Consider the following 10,688-nt stretch of genomic DNA (forward strand, 5'->3'; position numbering starts at 1 on the left):
GGAATCATGAAATGATTCCTTTTGGGAATAAAATTATGGAAAACTGAGCTGGATTTGGTTTGGGTTTTGGGCTATTTGAGGGCGTTTTCGGGATCAACACACTCGTAACTCTTCCAAGCTTTGTTCCCCTGCTTTACCCTAAAAGCATAATGAAATGATGAAATTATGGGACTACTCCTCTTGGGAATAAAAGATGAAAAGCTGAGCCGGATTTGGGTAGGTTTTGTGGGGCTTTTTGGGGATCTACTGGGTGTTTTCGTGGGAAAAGGGACCTGACAGAGGAGGGACGGCAATGATGCCTGGCTCCGAGGTCTCCCAAACTCCGTCCCCTCGCTTAAACCCCAAAACCCGACATCCTGGAATTCAGGAATTATGGAATTAAAGGAATTCGGAGGCGGGAAAAGCTTCGGTAGCGCCTCAGGCGTCAGCCCCTCAGGACGCCCAAGATGGCGGCGCGGCCTCACCTCAGCCGACCCCCCCCCCCCCCCTCCGTTCCCGCCCCGCTGCGCGCGGGGCACGACGGGAACCGCCCTCAGCCGGGACCCGCCATTTTCTGCCGGGAAAGGCGGGAAGGGGGAGATCGAAGCCGCCGCAGCTGCACCGCGGGACCCCCACGGCTCCAGCGCCGCCGCCAGCGCCGCTCGCAGGTACCGGGGGTGCGGCGGCAGTCGGGGGTCGGTACCGGGGAGTGGTGGGGGGGAAATAACGGGGGGGCTCCGGTGCGCAGGGGGGTGCCGGGGTCGCCTGAGGAGACGCTGCTCCTTAGTCCCGCCTTCCGTGCGCGGCCGCGCGCTGATTGGCCAGAAGGACGGGACTTGATTGGCTGTAACGCACGTCTATCAAAGGGAGGGCGAGCGAAAGGCACCGCCCTGGCGAATCAGCGGGGGCTGCACGGAGGCTTCTGGGAGCTGTAGTTCGGGGCAGCGCGGGCGTCGTGCTCAGCCAATCAGGCACGGAGAAGTGTTCGCGTGACGTGGCGCGGGGGGCTCGTGGGAGTTGTAGTCTCCCAGGCCGCGCGGGGGATCTCTTCTCGTTTTTCCCGGTTTTCCCGTTTTTTTCCCCGTTTTTCTCCCCGTTTTTCCCGGTGGCTCCAGGCTGTGACGGCCCGGGATGGCCCGCACCAAGCAGACGGCTCGGAAATCCACCGGCGGCAAGGCGCCGCGGAAGCAGCTCGCCACCAAGGCGGCCCGGAAGAGCGCGCCCTCCACGGGGGGCGTCAAGAAACCGCATCGCTACCGGTAAAGGGGGGACAGAGGGGACACTGCAGGGACCGGGGGACAGAGGGGACACTACGGGACACTGCAGGGACCAGGGGACAGGAGGGACACGGGGCTGGGCCATCCCCACCCCCTCCCGGGGCTGGGGACCCCCGCCGTAGCAGTGCGGGGGTCACAGGGGGACATGGGGACGGGGGAGGGACATGGGGAGAGGGACTCAGGGAGGGGACCTGGGGACACTTGTGGGGACATGGGGGGGACAGTGGGATGGGGGACAGAGCCATGGGGACATTGGGGAGACACGGGGACATGGGGGGGACACAGGGATGGGGGACGGGGGGGCACGGGGACAGGTTGGGGACATAGGAGGAGACACAGAGGGGATGGGTGCTGGGGACACGGCGATTGGGAAGAGGGACACGGGGGGTGCCCTCGGTGTCCCCAACGCCCCGGGCTGTCCCCGTCCCCAGGCCCGGCACGGTGGCGCTGCGGGAGATCCGGCGCTACCAGAAATCCACGGAGCTGCTGATCCGGAAGCTGCCGTTCCAGAGGCTCGTCCGCGAGATCGCCCAGGACTTCAAAACCGACCTGCGCTTCCAGAGCGCTGCCATCGGCGCCCTGCAGGTGAGGGACACACCTGGGCAGGGACAGGGACACACCTGGGCAGGGCAGGGACACCCCAAACTGTGACAGGGACACACCTGGGCAGGGACAGGGACACCCCAAACTCTGACAGGGACACCCCAAACCCCACCCTGCGCTTCCAGAGCGCTGCCGTCGGTGTCACCTGTGTCACCCCTGTCCCCAGGAGGCGAGCGAGGCGTCCCTGGTGGGGCTGTTTGGGGACACAGGGATGGGACACGGGGACGGAGGGGTGACAGATGTCCCTGTGGGTGTCACACCTGTGTCCCCGGCGTGTCCCCAGGAGGCGAGCGAGGCGTACCTGGTGGGGCTGTTCGAGGACACGAACCTGTGCGCCATCCACGCCAAGCGCGTCACCATCATGCCCAAGGACATCCAGCTGGCCCGGCGGATCCGCGGCGAGCGCGCCTGAGACCCCGGATCCGGGAGTCCCGGGACCCCGAGTTCCCGGAGATCCCGCGGCTTTTCGGGGCGGTTTCCTCCTTTTTTTGTACGTTTGGGTTCCCACCTGGAGTATTCCGGGTGGGGTTTGGGGAATTCTCGGGGGTTTTGGGAATTCCTGGTTTTCTACACGTGGTTTTGGGGGGGGGAAGGGGAATTCTGGGGGGGTCCCGGGGGGTCGTGGTCACCCCGTCTCCATCGGAATAAAGCAAATCCCAGGGAAATCCCGCGTTTCCTTGGAATTCCTCCCAGATCTTCGGGATTCTTCAAATTCCCGCCTTTTATCCCAAAAATTTGGGGGTGTGGGGGGGTCATTCCAGACAAGGAGGGACCCCCAAATTCCCGAGGATTCCGGAGCTTTTTGGGGTGGTTTCCCCTGTTTTTTTGTACACTCGGGATGTCCAAGGCGGGAATTTTGGGGAAATTCCTTGGATGTGGGGAATTCCTGGTTTTCTATGCGTGGTTTTGGGGGCAAAAAGGGGAATTTCGGGGAGGAGGGGGGAGTGGGAATTGTCACCCTGGCTCTGCTGGAATAAAGAAAATCCTACAAAAAACCCCCTCAATTTCCTTGGAATTCCATTCGGATTTTCGGGGATTCCTCGAATTCCCGCCCTTTATCCCACAATTTTGGGGGTGGGGGGGGTTCGTTTGGGATGGGGGACGTTCCCTGTGGGGGGGGAGGGGATTATCCCGGGACGTTGATGGTTCCTGACACCCCGGGATAAATTTATCCCGATAATCGGGATTAGGGGGGGGAGGGGCAGCCACCTGAGGTCCCTGGAAAACGGGGGGGAGGGGTGGGGGAGTCCGGGGGGGGGTCGATATCAAAATTCATCCTTTGATAATAAAATCGGGATTTGGGTGCGAATATCCCCTAAAAACAGAGGGATTCCGATGGAAATACCCCGATTTTTATGCAAAAACTGAGGGATTTTGATGGAAAAATCCCAACTTTTATATAAAAATTGAGGGATTCTGATGGAAGTAATCCAGTTTTTATATAAAAACATTGGGATTTTGATACAAATACCCAATTTTTTATATAAAAATATTGGGATTTTGATGGAAATATCCCAGTTTTTGTATAAAAATACTGGGATTTTGATGGAAGTATCCCAATTTTTATATAAAAATACAGGCATTTTGATGTAAATATCCCAATTTTTTACCAATACAGAGGGATTCTGATAACAATTTCCAATTTTTATGTCAACAGAGTGAGATTTTTGTAGAAATACCGAATTTTTTTACATTGAAATGGAGGGGTTTTGATACAAATGCCGATTTTTAATGTAAATCCAGAAGGATTTGGATGTAAATACCCAATTTTGTGTCAATATCGATTGATTTGGGTACAAATAATCGATTTTTAAAGACAAATATTGAGATTTTTATACCAATAATCAATTTTTAATATAAAGATCAATCGAGTTTGATACAAATTTCAAGGTTTAGTATCAGTCACCCTGCCCCCCTCATTTATTCCCATTTAATTCATTATTCCACCCCTGAAATTCCCAAATTTTGGCTCCCTGGGATCCCAGGGGGTTTTTTGAGGGGGGGTCTTTCCCCTCCCCCCCAAATAATTCAATTGATTCCCATTTAGTTCCTCATTTTACCTCCAAAATTCCCCCAAATTCCCAAATTTTGGCTCCCTGCAATCCCGATTTTTTTTTTTGGGGGGGGTGTGTCTCTCCCCTCCCCCCCTTTTCCCGGCCCCCCCCGACAACCCCTGTCTCCCGGATTTGGGTTAATCCCCCCAAATCCGCGCGTCTGGAAAACAACCTAATCAGCCCCATTTCCACACTCGCCTCCAGCTGCTCCCCCCGGACCCCCCCGGCAGCGCCGAGACCCCCCCTTGGAATTCGGGGACCCCCCCCTTGAAAATTCGGGACCCCCCCCCCCCTTCATTTGTTGGGGTTATTTTGGGGAGAACATGCCAGGATTTGGGAAATTCCACAATTTTAGGAGGAATTTGGGGGGGTTTATTCTCGAAATTCCAGCGACCCCCCCCCCAAATTCCCAGTTTTTCCCACCCCTCCCTTTTCCCAAGCCCCCCCCGCCCCCCCCGTTCGGGCCCTCTCCGCGCTGTCCCCGCGTGTCCCCGCGGCCCAGACGTGGCAGCTGGGCCGGGATTAGTGTCACCCCCCGGGAGAGGGCACAAAGGGGGGGTGCAGCACGAGCCCCGTCCACCCCAAAATGTCCCACTGTCACCCCCGTGTCCCCCCCAGCTCCCGGTGTCCCCCACATGTCCCCCCCCTCAATCCCAGTGTCCCCCCCGTGTCCCCGCCCAGGTCCCCCCAGTCCCCTGCCCCCTCCCCCCTTCTTTGTGTCCCCCTTCTCCCCCTTCGTGTCCCCCCCATGTCCCCCCCCCAATCCCAGTGTCCCCCCCATGTCCCCCCCATGTCCCCCTAACCCCTGGTCCCCCCAGTCCCTCTGTCCCCCCCGTATCCTCCCTCCCTTACCCCTCCATGTCCCCCCCATTGTCCCCCCGTGTCCCCCTCCATGTCCCCCCCATTGTCCCCTCGTGTCCCCCTCCATGTCCCCCCATTGTCCCCCCGTGTCCCCCTCCCTCCCCATTGTCCCCCCCATTGTCCCCTCGTGTCCCCCTCCATGTCCCCCCCATTGTCCCCCCCCGTGTCCCCCCCATTGTCCCCCCATGCCCCCCCCATTGTCCCCCCGTCTCCCCCCTCCCTCTCCCCCCCCGTGTCCCCCCCGTTAATTGGCGGCCGCTCTGGATTAGCCGGCCCAGGCCAATGTCACCCCTTGTCCCCCCGGATTAGGGGGTGACATCACGCGGCTCCTACTTAAGGCTCCCCCCGCCGCGGGGGTGCCTCTCCTGCCACCGCCGCTGTCCCCACTGTCACCGTGTCACCGCCGCAGGTACGGCCCGGCGGGCGGGGGGCGGCTCTGGGGGGCGACAGGGCCACCGGAGCCCCGGGGACATCGCTGGGGTGGGGACAGGGCCACCGGAGCCTTGGGGACATCGCTGGGGTGGGGACAGGGCCACCGGAGCCTTGGGGACATCGCTGGGTGGGGGACAGGGCCACCGGAGCCCCGGGGACAGCCCTGGGGGGGGACAGGGCCACCAGAGCCCTGGGGACATCGCTGGGGTAGGGACAGGGCCACCAGAGCCTTGGGGACATCCCTGGCAAGGGGACAGGACCACCAGAGCCCCGGGGACATCGCTGGGGTGGGGACAGGGCCACCAGAGCCCCGGGGACATCCCTGGCAAGGGGACTGGGCCACCAGAGCCTTGGGGCCATCCCTGGCAGGGGGACAGGACCACCAGAGCCCTGGGGACATCGCTGGGTGGGGGACAGGGCCACCAGAGCCTTGGGGACATCCCTGGCAAGGGGACAGGACCACCAGAGCCCCGGGGACATCGCTGGGATGAGGATAGGGCCACCAGAGCCCCGGGGACATCGCTGGGTGGGGACAGGGCCACCAGCCCCATGTCCCAACTTGGGGACATTGTCACCAGCCCCAGGGTGGTGTCCCCTGGCCACCAGCGCTGTCCCCAGCTTGGTGACAACCAGCCCCAGCCCTGGGGTGGCCTCAAGGACGAGCCACCGCCGCTGTCCCCGGTGTAGGGATGGGGCTGGGGCCCCGGGGTGATGTCCCCGGGGGTGTCACCCAGGTGTCCCTACTCCCAAGGGTGTCCCTAAGGGTGTCCCCGAGGGTGGTGCCCGGTGGCCCCGTGCCCCCTCGGTGTCCCCCCCGTGCACAGCTGGCACCGGGGGCTGGGGGTCCCGGGGGTCTTGGGCGAGGGGGGGTGACACAACCGGCACCGCGTCACCGGGGGCTGGGGGGGCTTGGGGACACGGGGGACATCGGGGGGGACACCGGGGGGCGCGGGGACACGGAAATTTGGGGGCGCACACTTGGCACGGGAGGGGGCTCGGGGGGCTCCGGAGGAGGCACAGGGGGCCTGGGGGGGGCCGGGGGAGTTGGGGACACCCGTGCGTACCCCCCCGGTGCCATGGGTGTCGCCGCGGTGTCCCCGCAGCCCCCCCGGCCATGATGTCGTACCTGAAGCAGCCGCACTACGGCGTGAACGGGCTGAGCCTGGACCTGCTGCCCCCCCCCGTGGGGTACCCGGGTACCCCGACACCGGGGGGACTGGGGGGGTCACGGGGGGGGGAGTGGAGCCGCGGGACCGCGCCGGGGAACACCCGGCTACCCCAAATTTGGGGGGTAAAAGGGGAGGGGGGGGGATGGAGCTGCGGGACCCCCCGTGGGGGTGCCTGGGTACCCCAAAATCTGGGGGGGTTGGGAGGGTCTTGGGAGGGTCACGGGGGGGGGGGAGGGCGCCGTGAGGACCCCTCGCCCCCCCATCCCACCCCCCAAACTCGGGTTTTCCCCCGAATCCCGGGGTTTTGTCACGACTCCCGGCACTCCCCCAACGCCGGGGGTCCCCCAACCCTGTCCCCCCCCCCAGGGACCCCCCGGAAGCAGCGGCGGGAGCGCACCACGTTCACGCGGGCGCAGCTGGACGTGCTGGAGGCGCTTTTCGCCAAGACCCGGTACCCCGACATCTTCATGCGCGAGGAGGTGGCGCTCAAAATCAACCTGCCCGAGTCCCGCGTGCAGGTGGGGACAGCACTGGGGACAGGGGACAGCTCTGGGGACACGGGGGGGGCACGGGGAAAGGGGGGCAGGGGCGACAAGGAGGGACACGGGGAACGGGAACAAGGCGGGGACAGAGCGGGGACAGGTGAACGCGAGTCCCGCGTGCAGGTGGGGACAGGGGACAGCTCTGGGGGACAGGAGGATGGGGTGGGGGATTTGGCGGACACTGGGACGGGGTGGGGGGAGCAGGTGAGTCCCGGGTGGGCGCAGGTGGGACGGGGGGGGGGGGGGACACGGGGGGCTTCAATGTCCCCGTGTGTCCCCATGTCCCTCCGTGCCTCAGTTTCCCCGTGTGTCTCCCCGTGTCCCCCCGTGTCCCCCCCGTGCCTCAGTGTCCCCGTGTCCCCCCCAGGTGTGGTTCAAGAACCGCCGCGCCAAGTGCCGCCAGCAGCAGGCTCAGGGCTCGGGCCCCCCCAAACCGCGCCCCCCCCCCAAAAAGAAGAGCTCCCCCCCTCGGGATCCCCCCCCCGAACCCCCCCCGGGCCCCTTCACGCCGCCGCCCGCTCCCCCCGGCCCCCCCAGCGCCGCCCCCGTGTCCATCTGGAGCCCCGCGGCGCTGTCGCCGCTGCCGGACCCCTCGGGAGCGCCGGGGTTCCGCGGCTTCCCGGGCTCCGGGGGCTTCGGGCAGGGCTACCCCGGCTACTTCGGGGGGCTCGACTCGTACCTGTCCCCGCTGCCTCCCCAGGTGGGCGGGCTGAGCCCCCTGGGCCCCCCCGGGCTGGGCTTGGCCGCGTCGCCCGCGGGCTACGGGGGGACCCCCGGGATGGGCTTCGGGGCCGTGGATTGCCTGGAGTTCAAGGACCAGGGCAGCGCCTGGAAGGTGAATTTCGGGGGCGCGGATTGCCTGGAGTACAAGGATCAGAGCACCTGGAAATTCCAGGTGTTGTAGGGGGGGTGGGGATGGCGGGGGCGCGTCCCGGGGGGTGACGGGGGGCGGATCCCGGGGGTCCCGGCCGGGAGAATCCTCGTGGCGTGGAGAATTCCCGGGGCACGGAGGAGCGGCCCCGGGTCACGGACAATTCCCGGGGCGTGGAATGCGCTCCTGGTGTGGAGAATCCCGAGCGGAGCCCCCCCCGGACCACGGGGAATTAACTTCTGGATCGCGGACAATTCCCGGGGCACGGACAATCCCCGGAGCGTGGGCGATTCCCGGGCCGCGGATAATTCCCGGGGGGCGCAGACGACCCCCCAGACCCCCGAGAATCCCTGGATCGTGGGCAATGCCCGCGGCACGGAGCATTCCGGGCATGGAAAATCCTCCCGGCCGGGGCCGTTCCCGGGGCACGGAAAATTCCCGGGGCAGCGAATATTCCCGGAGCACGGAGCGACCCCAGGACACGGGATATCCCGGCGGGACGGAGCATTCCCGAGCCTCGGGGGATCCCTGGACTGTGGGGGATCCCAGGACCACGAGGGGATCCCCGGATTTATGGGGGATCCCAGGACCACGGACTATTCCCGAGCCTCGGGGGATCCCTGGATCACGGGGGATCCCTGGCCCCGCCCCGATGGGTCTCCCCGGCCCGCCCCCCCCCAAACTCCCGGAAGGAAAGAAGCTGGAAAAGAGGGAATATCAATAAAAAAAAGTGCGAAAATGTGGGGGTCTTCGTTAATTAACTCTGATGAGGGGACTTGGGGGGGCGGGGTCCTGAGGCGGCCTAGGGACTTTAGGGGGTTCGGGGATCTTGGGGAGCCGTGGGGGGTCTTTGTGGGGGCTTGGGGGGGGGTCAGGGGGTCTTTGGGGCCCCCCAAAATCCTCCGCTTCCCCCCCCACCCTCAATTCCCTCCCGGCCCGCCAGGGGGCGACAACACCAGGGCAGCGGGGGCGTGGCCGCACCCGGAAATGGGCGTGGCAAATAAGCGGCCACGTGACCCGCGAGTCACGTGACGCGGCGAAGATGGCGGCGCTGAGGGCGGTGAGTGGCCCGGGGTTACCTGAGGGGGGGGGGGGGAGACCCCTGAGACCCCCCCAGGGACGGGGGAACCCCCGGCACCACCCCTGAATTTGGGGCGGGGGCGGTTTGGGGCGATTTTGGGGGTTCTGAGCGCCCCCCCAGGGGTGTCCCCCCTCACCCGTCGCCCCCCCCCCTTTCTCTCCCCCCAGATCGGGGCGTCCCGGGGCGCCCCCGCCCTGCGCCCCCCCCCGGGGCAGCGCCGGGAGGGCTCGGGGGGGCTCCGGGCTCACCTGGACAGGTGGGCGCAGCGCCTGGGCGCCGTCGCAGGTTGGGCCCAGCGCGGGCGGCTGCAGAACCTCAACGCGTGAGTGAGGGGGGACCCCGAAAGTGGGGAGGGGCACCCCGAAATCTGGGGAGAGGGACCCCGAAATTTGGGGTAGGCGGTGTCAGGCCGGTGCGCCCAGGTGTGAGGGGCAGGTGGGGAGAGAGGTGGGGGGGGTCACCTGTCCCTGGGGGGGCTCGCCAGGTGTGTCCCCCCTGAGGTGAGGCAGCATTTGGGGGTTTCGGGGTCTCACCAGGTGTGTCCCCTCCCAGGTACCCCCAATCCCCCAGGGACACCTTTGGGGACGACGCCACAGCCGCCGAGTTCACTTTGGCCTTCGGGGGAGGGGTCAGGTGAGCCCTCTCCCCTTTCTGGGCTGTCCCTGCCCCACCTGGAGGGGTCCTGGCCCTGACCCCTCAAACCCCGCGGGTTTTGGGGCTCTGACCCCGCAGGTTTCTGGGGCAGCAGCGCTGGATCCGCCCCGGGAGCCGCTCGGAGCTGCCCCGGCTGCGGCACCTGCCCGTGGTGGGCATCGACCTGAGCGGGACCCCCATCACCTACCGGGGGCTGGACAACCTGGGTAAGGCCCCGGAGCACCCCAAAACCACTCCAAAATCCCCCAAACCCCCTAGGTCCCTGGGACCCCCCACCCAAAACCTCCTGGGGACACCTGGGCCCACCCTGGACTCACCTGTCCCACCTGGGGATCCCCAAAACCCTCCCTGTCCCACCCACCCGGGGTCACACCCAGGGTCCCACTGTCCCCCCACAGTGTCCCTGTCCCACCTGTCCCACCTGGACCTCTCGGGATGTCCCCACGTGTCCGATTGGGCCCTGGGCCGGCTCCACGTCTTTGGGGCCACCCTGCAGCACCTGGCGCTGGCCCGGTGTCCCCAGGTCACCGAGCGGGGCCTGGCCACGCTGCACCACCTCAGGTGAGGCCCTCGGTGCCACCTGTCCCCCCCAGTGTCCCCCCCCAGTGTCCCTCAGTGTCACCCCAGTGTCACCCCAGTGTCCCTCAGTGTCCCCCAATGTCCCTCAGTGTCACCCCAGTGTCCCCCCCAGTGTCCCCCCAATGTCCCCCAGTGTCCCCCCCAGTGTCCCTCAGTGTCACCCCAGTGTCACCCCAGTGTCCCTCAGTGTCCCCCAATGTCCCTCAGTGTCCCCCCAATGTCCCCCAATGTCTCCCAGTGTCCCCCCAGTGTCCCCCAATGTCCCCCAATGTCCCCCAGTGTCCCCTCAGTGTCCCCAGGTCACCCTGCACCACCTCAGGGGGGTCACCTGGGGACCTCCCAGTGCTCCCAGCGCTGTCCCCCGCAGGGAGCTGCGGTCCCTGGACGTCTCCGGGCTCTCGGTGCCCAGCCCGGGGCTGCTCCGGGTGCTGCTGGAGGAGGCGCTCCCGGGGTGCCGGGTCCTGGGAATGGCCGAGCCCGGGGCCCCCCTGGAAACCCCCCAAAAATAAATCCCTTCTTTTTCTGTGGATTTGGGGTTTTTTGGGAGAAAAGGGGGGGGGTTTGATGTTTCCAGAGCCTTCAAATC

The 10,688-nt window shown here is 65.2% G+C and overlaps 3 protein-coding genes across 3 annotated transcripts; all 3 read left to right on the forward strand.

The window, feature by feature from the left end:
* The first annotated feature begins 533 nt into the window (after positions 1 to 533).
* Positions 534 to 2,832, forward strand: LOC138100444 (histone H3.3A). Its single transcript, XM_068998282.1, has 4 exons — positions 534 to 647; positions 1,095 to 1,238; positions 1,688 to 1,841; positions 2,143 to 2,832. The coding sequence occupies exons 2-4, from the start codon at positions 1,111 to 1,113 to the stop codon at positions 2,269 to 2,271; spliced, it is 411 nt and encodes a 136-aa protein (XP_068854383.1). The 5' UTR covers positions 534 to 647; positions 1,095 to 1,110; the 3' UTR covers positions 2,272 to 2,832.
* A 3,488-nt stretch (positions 2,833 to 6,320) lies between these two features.
* CRX (cone-rod homeobox) lies at positions 6,321 to 7,821 on the forward strand. Its single transcript, XM_068998346.1, has 3 exons — positions 6,321 to 6,402; positions 6,742 to 6,893; positions 7,285 to 7,821. The coding sequence occupies exons 1-3, from the start codon at positions 6,321 to 6,323 to the stop codon at positions 7,819 to 7,821; spliced, it is 771 nt and encodes a 256-aa protein (XP_068854447.1).
* A 963-nt stretch (positions 7,822 to 8,784) lies between these two features.
* DMAC2 (distal membrane arm assembly component 2) lies at positions 8,785 to 10,631 on the forward strand. The gene is made up of 6 exons (XM_068998281.1): positions 8,785 to 8,848; positions 9,037 to 9,191; positions 9,422 to 9,502; positions 9,602 to 9,729; positions 9,922 to 10,084; positions 10,470 to 10,631. Exons 1-6 carry the CDS (start codon positions 8,831 to 8,833, stop codon positions 10,609 to 10,611), a joined length of 687 nt encoding a protein of 228 aa, XP_068854382.1. The 5' UTR covers positions 8,785 to 8,830; the 3' UTR covers positions 10,612 to 10,631.
* The last annotated feature ends 57 nt before the right edge of the window (positions 10,632 to 10,688 follow it).

This window comes from Aphelocoma coerulescens, chromosome 34 (assembly GCF_041296385.1).
Source record: "Aphelocoma coerulescens isolate FSJ_1873_10779 chromosome 34, UR_Acoe_1.0, whole genome shotgun sequence".
NCBI lineage: Eukaryota > Metazoa > Chordata > Aves > Passeriformes > Corvidae > Aphelocoma > Aphelocoma coerulescens.

Excerpts from the sequence above, each read along its gene's own strand:
- LOC138100444 (XM_068998282.1), top strand. The coding sequence starts at position 1,111 with ATGGCCCGCACCAAGCAGACGGCTCGGAAATCCACCGGCGGCAAGGCG. Across the intron at positions 1,239-1,687 it reads AAGAAACCGCATCGCTACCG|GCCCGGCACGGTGGCGCTGC; the intron begins GTAAAGGGGGGA and ends CCCCGTCCCCAG. Across the intron at positions 1,842-2,142 it reads CTGCCATCGGCGCCCTGCAG|GAGGCGAGCGAGGCGTACCT; the intron begins GTGAGGGACACA and ends GCGTGTCCCCAG.
- CRX (XM_068998346.1), top strand. The coding sequence starts at position 6,321 with ATGATGTCGTACCTGAAGCAGCCGCACTACGGCGTGAACGGGCTGAGC. Across the intron at positions 6,403-6,741 it reads CCCCCCCGTGGGGTACCCGG|GGACCCCCCGGAAGCAGCGG; the intron begins GTACCCCGACAC and ends CCCCCCCCCCAG. Across the intron at positions 6,894-7,284 it reads TGCCCGAGTCCCGCGTGCAG|GTGTGGTTCAAGAACCGCCG; the intron begins GTGGGGACAGCA and ends TGTCCCCCCCAG.
- DMAC2 (XM_068998281.1), top strand. Across the intron at positions 9,192-9,421 it reads CGGCTGCAGAACCTCAACGC|GTACCCCCAATCCCCCAGGG; the intron begins GTGAGTGAGGGG and ends GTCCCCTCCCAG. Across the intron at positions 10,085-10,469 it reads GCCACGCTGCACCACCTCAG|GGAGCTGCGGTCCCTGGACG; the intron begins GTGAGGCCCTCG and ends TGTCCCCCGCAG.